At 31.5% G+C, this 16,656-nt stretch overlaps 1 protein-coding gene across 2 annotated transcripts in view; it reads left to right on the forward strand.

Moving 5' to 3' along the window:
* Positions 1-803: 803 nt before the first annotated feature.
* Positions 804-16,656, forward strand: part of LOC130447482 (ankyrin repeat domain-containing protein 17) — a 46,376-nt gene continuing 30,523 nt past the window's right edge. The window contains exons 1-9 of one of the 2 annotated variants that reach the window (XM_056784318.1): positions 804-1,143; positions 3,048-3,186; positions 3,250-3,638; positions 10,583-11,297; positions 12,907-13,321; positions 13,382-13,734; positions 15,532-15,734; positions 15,790-15,978; positions 16,034-16,184. In XM_056784318.1, coding sequence (XP_056640296.1) covers positions 940-1,143; positions 3,048-3,186; positions 3,250-3,638; positions 10,583-11,297; positions 12,907-13,321; positions 13,382-13,734; positions 15,532-15,734; positions 15,790-15,978; positions 16,034-16,184 — 2,758 coding nt within the window. In that variant the 5' untranslated portion in view covers positions 804-939. The remainder of the gene's footprint in view (positions 1,144-3,047; positions 3,187-3,249; positions 3,639-10,582; positions 11,298-12,906; positions 13,322-13,381; positions 13,735-15,531; positions 15,735-15,789; positions 15,979-16,033; positions 16,185-16,656) is intronic. The other variant, XM_056784319.1, reaches the window with a different exon arrangement.

Genomic DNA, 16,656 nt, shown 5'->3' on the forward strand with positions numbered 1-16,656 from the left:
TTTTGTTCATTTCACAAAAATATTTTTCTTTATATATTATATATATTTTTTACAATTAACTTGATATGACTAATCAAAGGTGTAATACAACTATTTATGTATATTATGAATTCTTCTTCGATAAAAATGAGGTTAAATGAAAGTTACATTTATTTTAGAATAATTTACACTATAAATTTAAGTTTATCTATGAGGTTTGACAATGACATTGTCATTGTCAAAGAATTTAATAATGCTTGTGACTCTATATATTTATATTCCTTAGTATTAAAGTTTTCAGAGTGCAAATTTGTGATCAATAAAAGTGTATTTATATAGTCAGAATCAATAATGATTCAAAACTAGTCTTATATAAAAATTCAATGTCTTATCAGAATAGATTGCTATAGAACAGGTATTTTATATAATCATTGTTTATCTATGAGTTCTTAAAACTCATTTTATGAATGACATTTGACTAGTTTATTAGTAATGCCACCTATTTATATTTCGTACTATTAAATAATGAGCTCTTTAAATGTTGTAAACATAATTTTGAAAACTATCAATAATTTTTTTATGATAATTCCATTAATTTAATTTAGTACTTTATACAATTATTAATATAAGACAATTTTGGCGTGTAATAAATAGTGATAAATGAAATAGTGATTGCCATCTATTAACGAGTTTATTAACAAACAAATAAAATTTCCTTTGGTGTAATTGTTTCGCAGTAATCTGCATCAAGGAAAAAATAAGTGAAAATTTCCGATTTAGATGGCAGATCGGTGTGGGAATGTGGAATACGGAACTTGATTTTCAGATCGGCCATAGTAGAAAATGGCGAACACGAAGAAATTTCTGTGAACGAATGTGATTGCATATAGTGCGCGTATACTGTATTTTATTATAGAATTGATATATTTTTAACGTTCATAGTCGTATTGAAATGCCAAAATGCAGAATGTTTCGCAAGAATCCTCTACAGATAATCCTAAAATAGATAAAGTGACTGTTCTGCACGAACTAGGGAACTCATCGTCTACTCCCCAATCGACGACATCTAATTCAAGTCCAGCTAAATCAGAAACAGAAACGTATTCTGAACATCGCAGATATATGTCAGAAACATCTGAAAGTGAGGAAGATAGTGTTTCAGAGGTATGATATTATATTAAAATGATCGTCTCTTGTTTTTCACGTTAAAATCCTACCTCGAGGCCCAGGTATCAATGAACTTACAATAGAGAGACATCTTGTGGCAAAAATTTTTCAACATTTCTCGCCCTAGAATATCGAATTTTGAGTTAATTTTCTAGAATATTTCGTTAATTAAATGATTTTTTTTTTAATTTTAATTATGTAAGTTGTATAGGAAAATTTACGTCTGGACTGGTAAGTGGTGGAAGGATGTCAAAATGAGTAATGACTTTCGTCCGTTGTTAAAAAAAATCACTTTACACGTTGAGCTTTTGGTTAATTTTTCGTTTTTTAATATGAATCACGATATTATATATACCAGTTGAATCATTTTTATTTCAAAATAAAAAAATGATACAAAAATTTGTGTCAATATTGATATAAGGGTACCCACATATTTATTTCATTTTGTAGTGTTTTTAACAACTTTTTTTACATTAATTAACAAAAAAATCAAATTCTTTCATTTCGACTTAAATACTACCAGATAATATATATTTTCAATTTATATTGTATCCCTTTGTTTTCTTTACACTTTTTGTTAAATTTCGAACGTGTTTTTAACAACGTCGTCGTTGTTTTGTCGAGAAAATTCCTTTTTTTTTCGTAATTGTAAGTCTGCTATTATTTTTAGAACTGTTGTCATTCAAAATGCAGGTGTCATAATTTTTCAACCTTCTAGGGTGACTGAAACTTGTCATTAAAACGATTTTAAATTTATAAAGTCTTTTTTTGCAATTATATCGAAAATTCTTCAGATATTTGCAAAAAAAGTGGTTTATATTGAAAAAAAAAAAACATAATTTGAATTCTACTGCTTATTAAATAAGGTTAAAAAAATTAAATTTTTATTAATGAATAAACTAAATATGGGGCGTCCCAAAATCACGTAGATTAAGGATGTGAGTGTTTTGCTAATTTGGCGTTTTCCAAGTATTAGAATCCATTTATCAGAGTCACAGATGTCATTTTTACAAATAATTTGATCAGTTGATTTCCAGTCAGTTTTTTGGAATTGAATTTTTGATTTCCGTACGTCTTCTTCCAATTTCCAATAATAAAACCTTCCATTTAATTCGAAAATTGATTGAATGCTAAACTAACGTTCTTATTATTATTCTATACTGGGGGTACATATTTTTTGAATATTATAAAAAAAATCGAGTTTGATGCATCTCGTAATAAACCATAACTTAATATTATTGGAAATTTGCTAAGACAAAATTTACTGTTATGATGACACTCATATTCAACGATTTTTATTCATGGAAAAAATCAATATCTTGTCACATGATTTATAATTTTATTTTTTCTAATCAAAATTTGCAATCATAAAACGAGTTTGAAACATTTATTTTCATCTAGAATCGATTTTTTGTCTCCTACCATTTTTGCCACTTTGTTTTTAGTTATATGAAGAAATAGTACGGGAGCTTATGTGCTAAATTTATTTAAATAATAAATTATAAAAATATAATCAATTTAGAACGTTTATTTTCAACTATAAGGTATTAAATTCATTGTAACCCTAATTATTAATGATATTTATTTGATATTATACAGTGTGGTTCGAAAGTTGGATAGATGGAAAAAAATAAAACAAACTTTTTTGTAAATACGCTCTAAAATAAAAAATATTTTATTACATGATATAAACGTTCACCAAAAATTTCGTTCAGCTTATTTTTTTTTGATAACAAAAAAAAACGTCATTGACAATTTATTACCAATAATTGTTACCAACTTGATTCATTTGACAGCTGTCACTTATATCGAACAATTGATAGAACTAAAAAATGTTTGTTAGTTTGTATATAAACCACAGAACTATGAAAACAATCATAGAAGTTGATTATTTGATGTAGGTGGAATCATTTATGATCGATCAAGAGTTCGAGGACGATCCCCAAGTAGAGGCGGCCAAATTTCTTTTGAATCCGGACGAAGATCGAGCCGTCGATCCGGAAACGCAAGCTAGATTAGAACAACTGTTACAAGCGGCCGGTAAGATCGTTTATAGTCGTTTCTGCGACGTTGCCAACTATCATCGAATTTCCCCGATTTCAGGTATTGGTCAATTGGCGGCGAAGGATGGTAAACATTTAGGGGATCCGGAAGTACTTCGACGGTTAACGTCGAGCGTAAGTTGCGCGTTAGACGAAGCCGCGGCGGCTTTAACGCGCATGCGTTCGGATAATCCGCCGAATAGATCTGGTAACGGTACCGCGGCGTCTTTAACGTCTTCTTCCAATATAAATAATAGTCAGAACGGTCAGGTACAGCAACAACTGCAACAACAACCGGAAAAAACTTCGTTGGTGGAGGCTTGTACCGATGGAGATGTGCGAACCGTGAGGAAATTGCTTACCGAAGGGAGATCGGTGCACGAAACGTCGGAGGAAGGCGAAAGTTTGTTATCGTTGGCGTGTAGTGCAGGATATTTTGAACTTGCGCAGGTTTGTAGAAAGTATTCATCCTATAACTAATATTGAATCACCTCGTATTCACCAAAAATTTATATTTTTATCACTTATTTCAATATTTTCTAGTGTTTGTAATCATTTCCTAATATTATTAGTTGCTCCCTGGTATTTTTAGACATTTTTTTGTAGTTTTATATTGTTCTCAGTTATTCTTAGCTAATATCGGGATATCACCAGAGTTCAGTTTATTTTAAATATGTTTTCAGCTATTACCAATTGTTTTTAGCTAATCCTCGATGTTTCCAGATATGTATTCGTCTATTTCCAATTGTTTTTAGCTAATCCTTGATGTTTTCAATATTTTGGTTGTTTTTTTGAAATTTCCAGTTAATTCTAGGTCCTTTTTAAAGTTGAATTAATTTTCGAAATGTTTTTAGCTATTTCCTTCTTGTTTTTAACTAATCCCGTGTTTCCAACCATATTTTCTGCTATTTACAATTGTTACTAGCTAATACACGATGCTTTTAGACGTCTTAACTAATTTTTTGCTTGATTTTAACTATTTTTAGTTAGTTTTTGACACAAAATATCTTCAGCTATTCTCAATTGGTTTTAGTTAATCCGGATGTTTCCTTTCTAACTATTTTTTTAGTTAGTTTCTGGCTCTCACTGGAAATCAAAAATTTTTAAAAATGATTTACGATGGTTGTTCTCATATCTTTCAATATTTTGGTCGTTTTTTTGAAATTCCTAGTTAATTCTAGGTCCTTTTTAAAGTTGAATTAATTTTCGAAATGTTTTTAGCTATTTCCTTATTGTTTTTAACTAATCCCGTGTTTCCAAACATATTTTCTCCTATTTACAATTGTTACTAGCTAATACACGATGCTTTTAGACGTCTTAACTAATTTTTTGCTTGATTTTAACTATTTTTAGTTAGTTTTTGACACAAAATATCTTCAGCTATTCTCAATTGGTTTTAGTTAATCCGGATGTTTCCTTTCTAACTATTTTTTTAGTTAGTTTCTGGCTCTCACTGGAAATCAAAAATTTTTAAAAATGATTTACGATAGTTGTTCTCATATCTTTCAATATTTTGGTCGTTTTTTTGAAATTCCTAGTTAATTCTAGGTCCTTTTTAAAGTTGAATTAATTTTCGAAATGTTTTTAGCTATTTCCTTCTTGTTTTTAACTAATCCCGTGTTTCCAACCATATTTTCTGCTATTTACAATTGTTACTAGCTAATACACGATGCTTTTAGACGTCTTAACTAATTTTTTGCTTGATTTTAACTATTTTTAGTTAGTTTTTGACACAAAATATCTTCAGCTATTCTCAATTGGTTTTAGTTAATCCGGATGTTTCCTTTCTAACTATTTTTTTAGTTAGTTTCTGGCTCTCACTGGAAATCAAAAATTTTTAAAAATGATTTACGATAGTTGTTCTCATATCTTTCAATATTTTGGTCGTTTTTTTGAAATTCCTAGTTAATTCTAGGTCCTTTTTAAAGTTGAATTAATTTTCGAAATGTTTTTAGCTATTTCCTTCTTGTTTTTAACTAATCCCGTGTTTCCAACCATATTTTCTGCTATTTACAATTGTTACTAGCTAATACACGATGCTTTTAGACGTCTTAACTAATTTTTTGCTTGATTTTAACTATTTTTAGTTAGTTTTTGACACAAAATATCTTCAGCTATTCTCAATTGGTTTTAGTTAATCCGGATGTTTCCTTTCTAACTATTTTTTTAGTTAGTTTCTGGCACTCACTGGAAATCAAAAATTTTTAAAAATGATTTACGATGGTTGTTCTCATATCTTTCAATATTTTGGTCGTTTTTTTGAAATTCCTAGTTAATTCTAGGTCCTTTTTAAAGTTGAATTAATTTTCGAAATGTTTTTAGCTATTTCCTTATTGTTTTTAACTAATCCCGTGTTTCCAACCATATTTTCTCCTATTTACAATTGTTACTAGCTATTACACGATGCTTTTAGACGTCTTAACTAATTTTTTGCTTGATTTTAACTATTTTTAGTTAGTTTTTGACACAAAATATCTTCAGCTATTCTCAATTGGTTTTAGTTAATCCGGATGTTTCCTTTCTAACTATTTTTTTAGTTAGTTTCTGGCACTCACTGGATATCAAAAATTTTTAAAAATGATTTACGATAGTTGTTCTCATATCTTTCAATATTTTGGTCGTTTTTTTGAAATTCCTAGTTAATTCTAGGTCCTTTTTAAAGTTGAATTAATTTTCGAAATGTTTTTAGCTATTTCCTTCTTGTTTTTAACTAATCCCGTGTTTCCAACCATATTTTCTCCTATTTACAATTGTTACTAGCTATTACACGATGCTTTTAGACGTCTTAACTAATTTTTTGCTTGATTTTAACTATTTTTAGTTAGTTTTTGACACAAAATATCTTCAGCTATTCTCAATTGGTTTTAGTTAATCCGGATGTTTCCTTTCTAACTATTTTTTTAGTTAGTTTCTGGCACTCACTGGATATCAAAAATTTTTAAAAATGATTTACGTTAGTTGTTCTCATATCTTTCAATATTTTGGTCGTTTTTTTGAAATTCCTAGTTAATTCTAGGTCCTTTTTAAAGTTGAATTAATTTTCGAAATGTTTTTAGCTATTTCCTTATTGTTTTTAACTAATCCCGTGTTTCCAAACATATTTTCTCCTATTTACAATTGTTACTAGCTATTACACGATGCTTTTAGACGTCTTAACTAATTTTTTGCTTGATTTTAACTATTTTTAGTTAGTTTTTGACACAAAATATCTTCAGCTATTCTCAATTGGTTTTAGTTAATCCGGATGTTTCCTTTCTAACTATTTTTTTAGTTAGTTTCTGGCTCTCACTGGAAATCAAAAATTTTTAAAAATGATTTACGATAGTTGTTCTCATATCTTTCAATATTTTGGTCGTTTTTTTGAAATTCCTAGTTAATTCTAGGTCCTTTTTAAAGTTGAATTAATTTTCGAAATGTTTTTAGCTATTTCCTTCTTGTTTTTAACTAATCCCGTGTTTCCAACCATATTTTCTGCTATTTACAATTGTTACTAGCTAATACACGATGCTTTTAGACGTCTTAACTAATTTTTTGCTTGATTTTAACTATTTTTAGTTAGTTTTTGACACAAAATATCTTCAGCTATTCTCAATTGGTTTTAGTTAATCCGGATGTTTCCTTTCTAACTATTTTTTTAGTTAGTTTCTGGCTCTCACTGGAAATCAAAAATTTTTAAAAATGATTTACGATGGTTGTTCTCATATCTTTCAATATTTTGGTCGTTTTTTTGAAATTCCTAGTTAATTCTAGGTCCTTTTTAAAGTTGAATTAATTTTCGAAATGTTTTTAGCTATTTCCTTATTGTTTTTAACTAATCCCGTGTTTCCAACCATATTTTCTCCTATTTACAATTGTTACTAGCTATTACACGATGCTTTTAGACGTCTTAACTAATTTTTTGCTTGATTTTAACTATTTTTAGTTAGTTTTTGACACAAAATATCTTCAGCTATTCTCAATTGGTTTTAGTTAATCCGGATGTTTCCTTTCTAACTATTTTTTTAGTTAGTTTCTGGCACTCACTGGATATCAAAAATTTTTAAAAATGATTTAAGATGGTTGTTCTCATATCTTTCAATATTTTGGTCGTTTTTTTGAAATTCCTAGTTAATTCTAGGTCCTTTTTAAAGTTGAATTAATTTTCGAAATGTTTTTAGCTATTTCCTTATTGTTTTTAACTAATCCCGTGTTTCCAACCATATTTTCTCCTATTTACAATTGTTACTAGCTATTACACGATGCTTTTAGACGTCTTAACTAATTTTTTGCTTGATTTTAACTATTTTTAGTTAGTTTTTGACACAAAATATCTTCAGCTATTCTCAATTGGTTTTAGTTAATCCGGATGTTTCCTTTCTAACTATTTTTTTAGTTAGTTTCTGGCTCTCACTGGAAATCAAAAATTTTTAAAAATGATTTACGATGGTTGTTCTCATATCTTTCAATATTTTGGTCGTTTTTTTGAAATTCCTAGTTAATTCTAGGTCCTTTTTAAAGTTGAATTAATTTTCGAAATGTTTTTAGCTATTTCCTTATTGTTTTTAACTAATCCCGTGTTTCCAACCATATTTTCTCCTATTTACAATTGTTACTAGCTATTACACGATGCTTTTAGACGTCTTAACTAATTTTTTGCTTGATTTTAACTATTTTTAGTTAGTTTTTGACACAAAATATCTTCAGCTATTCTCAATTGGTTTTAGTTAATCCGGATGTTTCCTTTCTAACTATTTTTTTAGTTAGTTTCTGGCACTCACTGGATATCAAAAATTTTTAAAAATGATTTACGTTAGTTGTTCTCATATCTTTCAATATTTTGGTCGTTTTTTTGAAATTCCTAGTTAATTCTAGGTCCTTTTTAAAGTTGAATTAATTTTCGAAATGTTTTTAGCTATTTCCTTATTGTTTTTAACTAATCCCGTGTTTCCAAACATATTTTCTCCTATTTACAATTGTTACTAGCTATTACACGATGCTTTTAGACGTCTTAACTAATTTTTTGCTTGATTTTAACTATTTTTAGTTAGTTTTTGACACAAAATATCTTCAGCTATTCTCAATTGGTTTTAGTTAATCCGGATGTTTCCTTTCTAACTATTTTTTTAGTTAGTTTCTGGCTCTCACTGGAAATCAAAAATTTTTAAAAATGATTTACGATAGTTGTTCTCATATCTTTCAATATTTTGGTCGTTTTTTTGAAATTCCTAGTTAATTCTAGGTCCTTTTTAAAGTTGAATTAATTTTCGAAATGTTTTTAGCTATTTCCTTCTTGTTTTTAACTAATCCCGTGTTTCCAACCATATTTTCTGCTATTTACAATTGTTACTAGCTAATACACGATGCTTTTAGACGTCTTAACTAATTTTTTGCTTGATTTTAACTATTTTTAGTTAGTTTTTGACACAAAATATCTTCAGCTATTCTCAATTGGTTTTAGTTAATCCGGATGTTTCCTTTCTAACTATTTTTTTAGTTAGTTTCTGGCTCTCACTGGAAATCAAAAATTTTTAAAAATGATTTACGATGGTTGTTCTCATATCTTTCAATATTTTGGTCGTTTTTTTGAAATTCCTAGTTAATTCTAGGTCCTTTTTAAAGTTGAATTAATTTTCGAAATGTTTTTAGCTATTTCCTTATTGTTTTTAACTAATCCCGTGTTTCCAACCATATTTTCTCCTATTTACAATTGTTACTAGCTATTACACGATGCTTTTAGACGTCTTAACTAATTTTTTGCTTGATTTTAACTATTTTTAGTTAGTTTTTGACACAAAATATCTTCAGCTATTCTCAATTGGTTTTAGTTAATCCGGATGTTTCCTTTCTAACTATTTTTTTAGTTAGTTTCTGGCACTCACTGGATATCAAAAATTTTTAAAAATGATTTAAGATGGTTGTTCTCATATCTTTCAATATTTTGGTCGTTTTTTTGAAATTCCTAGTTAATTCTAGGTCCTTTTTAAAGTTGAATTAATTTTCGAAATGTTTTTAGCTATTTCCTTATTGTTTTTAACTAATCCCGTGTTTCCAAACATATTTTCTGCTATTTACAATTGTTACTAGCTAATACACGATGCTTTTAGACGTCTTAACTAATTTTTTGCTTGATTTTAACTATTTTTAGCTAGTTTTTGACACTCACGAGAATTCTAAAGTGTTTTCAAATGATTCCAGGTTTTCGCAAAGTTCATTTTTTTCGAAATATCTTTCAATTGGTTTTAGTTAATCTGGATTTTTTCTTTTCAACTATTTTTAGTTAGTTTCGGCCACTCTATCGAGATCAAAGTTTTTTAAAAGTGATTCTTGATGGTTTTTGACATTTTCTTCAATATTTAGGTTGCTTCTTTTACTATTTTTAGTTAATTCCAGGCTCTCTCTAGAGCTCAGATCATTTTTAAAATGTTGTCAGGTATTTTTAATTGTTTTTAGCTAATCCCCAGCCATATTTTTCGCTATTTTCATTTTACTATTTAGTTAGTCCACGTATTTCCTGATATATTATCAACATTCCATTTGTTTTTAGCTAATCCTCAATGTTTCCAAACATTTTCATCTATTTTCAATTGTTTTTAGCTAAACCCCGATGTTTAGCTAATATACCATAATTCCAGACAATATCATGACATTTTTTTTATTGTTTTTAACTATTTTTAGTTAATTATGGTCTATCTGTGAAACAGTTTATTTTAATAACACTTATAGCTATTCCAAAATTTTTTAGTTAATCCCCGACGAAATTTTTGGTTGTTTTTAGTTAACTTCTTGCAATTTCTGGATTTCCAAAATGTTTTCAAATTATTTCCGATGGTTTTTGCTATTTGCTTGTAATTTTTAGTTGCTTTTAACTATTTTTAGTTAATTCCAGGAACTATTTTTAGTTAATTCGAAATTCTCTGTTTTATTTCAAATATTAATTTCATACTGACAAATGACAGTTGACAGTTCGCATTAGTAAGTGTTTGCGGAAACCATAGAACTACGAAACTTTGTGAATAGTTTTGATATAAACCATAGAACTAAAAAAATCAAAAAAATCATGTTACGAAATGAGGTGAAAATGGTTTTTATGAGAGACATAGTGGAAAATGAGGTTTCGAAAATTTTAATTTTCGATGTTAGTGACAAAACGGTGTAAGAACCCATCCAAACAATGTCAAACGCTCTCTCCGAGTCGTGATTGTGAAGAAACCTCTTTCGTACCATAGAAATCATTCCAAATAAACCGTGCGAGATTTCTATGGTTTCTTCAATCACTTGCATCATTAAAATCTGATCAGTCAACGTCAATTGTTCTAATAGACAATTGACATTTGACGTTCGGCGGGAAATTCGAAATATAACCTCTAATAGAACAATTCGCCATTTTGATTTTTGATTTTTTTTTAAATTTTCAGGTACTTTTGGCGATGCACGCCAACGTAGAAGACAGGGGTATCAAAGGGGAATGTACCCCTCTGATGGAGGCGGCTTCCGCCGGTCACCTCGACATAGTTAGACTGTTGGTGGCGCACGGCGCGGACGTCAACGCTCAATCTACGTCGGGTAATACCCCTTTGATGTACGGTTGCGCGGGCGGTCACACCGAAGTGGTGAAATTCCTATTGGAAAACGGCGCCAACGTCGAAGATCACAACGAAAACGGTCACACGCCTCTTATGGAAGCCGCCAGCGCCGGTCACGTGGGTCTTGCGAAAATATTGTTGAGCCACGGCGCCGGCATCAACACCCATTCCAACGAATTCAAAGAATCCGCCCTTACGTTAGCCTGCTACAAGGGCCACCTGGACATGGTGCGGTTCCTTTTGGAAGCCGGCGCCGATCAGGAGCACAAGACCGACGAAATGCATACGGCTCTGATGGAGGCGTCGATGGACGGACATGTCGAGGTGGCCAGGTTACTTTTGGATTCGGGGGCGCAGGTCAACATGCCTACGGATAGTTTCGAATCGCCTTTGACTCTAGCGGCTTGCGGCGGTCACGTTGATTTGGCGATGTTGTTGATCGAAAGGGGGGCCAATATCGAGGAGGTTAACGACGAAGGGTATACGCCGCTTATGGAGGCCGCCAGAGAAGGGCACGAGGAAATGGTACATCTTTTGTTAGGGCAAGGTAAGTGTTTTATGAAATTGTCGGATGGAATTTTTATGTGAAATTGAGAGGGTTTTGCGGCAATTTTTTGACGTGTTTTTGAAAAAAAAAACAAAAAATTTGGTATTCTTTGGAAAAAAATCGAAAAATTTCAAGAAAATTGCCAATATTTGGAATGTTTTTGAAAAAAATCGTAGAAATTTTGAAAAATTGCCATTATTTGGCCTGTTTTTGGGAAAAATGAAGGAATTTTGAGAAAAGTGTCAAAATTTGGAGTGTTTTTTAAAAAAATTCGAAGAAATTTTGATAAATTGCCAATATTTGGCGTGTTTTTGGGAAAAAATCGAGGAATTTTGAGAAAATTGCTGAAATTTGGCGTGTTTTTGGGAAAAAATCGTAGAAATTTTGATAAATTTCCATTATTTGGCATGTTTTTGGGAACAAATCAAGGAATTTTGAGAAAATTGCCGAAATTTGGCGTGTTTTTGAACAAAATCGTAGAAATTTTGATAAATTTCCATTATTTGGCATGTTTTTGGGAAAAAATCGAGGAATTTTGAGAAAATTGCTGAAATTTGGCGTGTTTTTGGGAAAAAATCCAGGAATTTTGAGAAAATTGCTGAAATTTGGCATGTTTTTGGGAATAAATCAAAGAATTTTGAGAAAATTGCCAATATTTGGCCTGTTTAAAAAAAAAATGACCAAATTTTGAAAAATTGCCATTATTTGGCCTGTTTTTGGGAAAAATGAAGGAATTTTGAGAAAATTGCTGAAATTTGGCGTTTTTTTAAACAAAATCGTAGAAATTTTGATAAATTTCCATTATTTGGCATGTTTTTGGGAAAAAATCAAGGAATTTTGAGAAAATTGCTGAAATTTGGCGTGTTTTTGAACAAAATCGTAGAAATTTTGATAAATTTCCATTATTTGACATGTTTTTTGAAAAAAATTGACGAAATTTGGAAAAAATTGCCAGTATTTGGCATGTTTTCAATAAAAAGTCAAGGGAGTTTTGAAAAAAAAAACATTATTTGGCGTATTTTCGATAAAAAACCGAAAGAATTTGGGAGAAAATGTCATTGCTTGACGTACTTTTGAAAAAAAAACAAAGAAATTATAAAAAATTCGAAGATACCGATATTTGATCCAATTTTGAAAAAAATAAATAAAGTCGAAGAAATTTGGAAAAAATTGCCATTATTTGACGCATTTTTGAAAAAAAAACGAAGAAATTTTGACAAAAATTGCAATGTTTTTGGAAAGAAGTCAAAGGAATTTTGAAAAAACATCTAAGGAATTTTGTACAAATTATTTGACCTAAAACATCATTCCCGTCAAATAGTAGCAACCAATTGACATTTGACTTTTGACAGAACATTGACATTTCTTGTCAAAGTTTATCACGTACTTGTACTGTGTACTGTGGTTCTATAAAAAAAGAAGAAAAATTGTGATCATTGAATTGCTTGTCAAAAGTTTATTTTTAACTGTCAGTCGATTGCTGTCAATGACAATTTAATTCTGAATTTAGTTGAAATTTTCGAGATTGAAGAGCAACCCCTCTTAATTTTCCGTTCGTTTTAAAAAATTTCCTTTATATACGGTGTCGTTTTAAAACTAATTTGACTAGACATTAATTCAGGTGCGAACATAAACGCTCAGACCGACGAGACACAAGAAACGGCGTTAACTTTAGCCTGTTGCGGTGGTTTTATGGAAGTGGCGGATATTTTATTGAAAGGTGGAGCAGATATCGAATTAGGAGCGTCGACGCCGTTGATGGAAGCGGCCCAAGAGGGTCATTTGGATTTAGTGCGATTCCTTTTAGAGAACGGAGCCAACGTGCACGCCCAAACCCAAACCGGCGATACAGCATTGACGTACGCTTGCGAAAACGGACACACCGACGTCGCCGATCTGTTATTACAATACGGAGCCGATCTAGAACACGAATCGGAAGGCGGCAGAACCCCTTTAATGAAAGCCTGTCGCGCCGGGCACATGTGTACCGTACAATTCCTCATATCCAAAGGAGCCAACGTTAGGTACGATTCGATTTAAATCGGAAATCGATCATCTAAACTTCATTTTTGGTTATTTTATAGACGACAAACGACTAATAACGATCACACTCCGCTTTCGTTGGCCTGCGCCGGCGGCCATTTGCCCGTCGTCGAACTTTTGTTGAGCCACAACGCCGATCCTAACCACAAATTGAAAGACAATTCCACTATGTTGATAGAAGCCGCTAAAGGGGGACACACCAACGTCGTACAATTACTACTCGATTACCCGCATTCGATGCAACCGATGCTGCTCAATCAAGGCTCCACGGCGGCTACTAATCTCTCGATGTTACCGGGACAAGTGGGCGGTAGTCGAGATTCTCCTTTACCTCCCGGTACTTTACCGACGAATCTACCGAATCAACCGATAAATTTTTTCCAATCGCCCACAGGTAAGTTTTATAACCTCAATTTGTCTTAGTATTATTCATAAATCTACCGATTCGACCGATGAATTCACTCCAATCACCGATAGCTTGAGTTTTATAACCTTACTTTTGGAAAAAAATCGATTATGATCGATAAATATACCGATTCTACCGATGAATTTTCTTCAGTCGTCGATAGCTTAAGTTTTATAACCTTACTTTTGGAAAAAAATCGATTATGATCGATAAATATACCGATTCTACCGATGAATTTTCTTCAGTCGTCGATAGCTTAAGTTTTATAACCTTACTTTTGGAAAAAAATCGATTATGATCGATAAATATACCGATTCTACCGATGAATTTTCTTCAGTCGTCGATAGCTTAAGTTTTATAACCTTACTTTTGGAAAAAAAATCGATTATGATCGATAAATATACCGATTCTACCGATGAATTTTCTTCAGTCGTCGATAGCTTAAGTTTTATAACCTTACTTTTGGAAAAAAATCGATTATGATCGATAAATATACCGATTCTACCGATGAATTTTCTTCAGTCGTCGATAGCTTAAGTTTTATAACCTTACTTTTGGAAAAAAATCGATTATGATCGATAAATATACCGATTCTACCGATGAATTTTCTTCAGTCGTCGATAGCTTAAGTTTTATAACCTTACTTTTGGAAAAAAATCGATTATGATCGATAAATATACCGATTCTACCGATGAATTTTCTTCAGTCGTCGATAGCTTGAGTTTTATAACCTTACTTTTGGAAAAAAATCGATTATGATCGATAAATATACCGATTCTACCGATGAATTTTCTTCAGTCGTCGATAGCTTAAGTTTTATAACCTTACTTTTGGAAAAAAATCGATTATGATCGATAAATATACCGATTCTACCGATGAATTTTCTTAAGTCGTCGATAGCTTGAGTTTTATAACCTTACTTTTGGAAAAAAAATCGATTATGATCGATAAATATACCGATTCTACCGATGAATTTTCTTCAGTCGTCGATAGCTTAAGTTTTATAACCTTACTTTTGGAAAAAAATCGATTATGATCGATAAATATACCGATTCTACCGATGAATTTTGTTCAGTCGTCGATAGCTTAAGTTTTATAACCTTACTTTTGGAAAAAAAATCGATTATGATCGATAAATATACCGATTCTACCGATGAATTTTCTTCAGTCGTCGATAGCTTAAGTTTTATAACCTTACTTTTGGAAAAAAAATCGATTATGATCGATAAATATACCGATTCTACCGATGAATTTTCTTCAGTCGTCAATAGCTTAAGTTTTATAACCTTACTTTTGGAAAAAAATCGATTATGATCGATAAATATACCGATTCTACCGATGAATTTTCTTCAGTCGTCGATAGCTTAAGTTTTATAACCTTACTTTTGAAAAAAAAATCGATTATGATCGATAAATATGCCGATTTGACCGTATGAATTGTTTCCAATCACCGACATTTGAGTTTCCAACCTTGTCTTGACAGGATAAGTTTTATAATCGATTATTACTGACAAATCTATCGATTCAATCGATAGATTTGTTCCAATCACCAACAATTGAGTACCTGACGTCGTTTACCCACAAATCCACCGATTCGATCGATAAATTCCTGCCACTAACCGATCGGTCAAGTTTTATAACCTCATTTCTTGTAAAAAAAATCGATTATTACTGTTAAATCTACCGCTTCAACCGACGAATTGTTCCAACATCCTACAGGTTAACTTTTATAGCCTCATTTTCTTTTCAAAATCAAAAATAATCGATTATTTTAATTTTTGTTAGCCGTTTTACAAGAAGTACCCGATGCCGTTCGTATAGTTCAACAGGAAGACACCGTGAATCCGCCGATCGACGTCAACAAACAAGTTCAACCCATCAGAAATTCCGATCAACCGAAAGTCACCGTTGGCAGAAAAATTTTACCGAAAAGTCGATCTTCCGGTACGGTTTTCGACGGTAATCTCACGTCGGCGGAAGCGCAACAGGTAAAAAGAAAATCCGACGGTATTAAATCGGGTTTTAAAAATGAAATTTGTACAGGTACGGACGCAGCCCCTCGAATTCGAAGACGAGGTGTTTATGGCGAACGCGGCGGCGGTAGATTTCTTAAATAAGGACGAAACCAACAGTTCGCTCATAGATTTTATCAAAAATAGAAAGAAACAATTTAACGGTAACAACGCGGAGGAGGGATCCAGTCAGAAACAACAGATCCTCGAGGAATTACACGTAAGTATTTATTAAAAAAAAAAGTTTAGAAAATAATTTTGTTTTTGGATTTTAGCGAGTGGAAAGGGATTTGCACGGCAAGACTCAGGTCCACAATCACGTATTCCAGTACGGTATATCTCAAGAACAATGTCCTACAGCTACCAATACTACACTGCCCCACATGTTGAACATCGACATAGCCATGCAACAACAGAAGCAACAAGGTGAGTTCGAAAATAAAACGCTCGACTTCTTCTGGATCCGGCTACGACGTCAAATCCATCTTGATATAATTAAAATGGTTTCCTTTGAGCTCCCGATCGGTTTCAACAAATCTGTAACATTTGAAAAGTATCAAAACGTCATTTTGAATCTTCTACGGTGACAAGGCTAAGCTTTGAACATCTCTACTCAATTTGAAAAAATTTTTAATCTTCTAGACAATTTTGAAACATCTCTGGACGTTTTTACGAATCTTTAACAATCTATGGACATATCTGATCATCCCGAAGCATCTCTTTAGATTTGTCAACTTATATTAAAACAGCCTGGACGTCTCGACTAATAATAAACAATTCCTGGACGTCTCTACTGATATTAAACCATTCCTGGACGTCCCTACTAAAAATAAACCATTCCTGGACGTCTCTACTGATATTAAACTATTCCTGGACGTTTCTACCAATAATAAACTTT

This window comes from Diorhabda sublineata, chromosome 8 (genome assembly GCF_026230105.1).
Source record: "Diorhabda sublineata isolate icDioSubl1.1 chromosome 8, icDioSubl1.1, whole genome shotgun sequence".
Lineage (NCBI taxonomy): Eukaryota > Metazoa > Arthropoda > Insecta > Coleoptera > Chrysomelidae > Diorhabda > Diorhabda sublineata.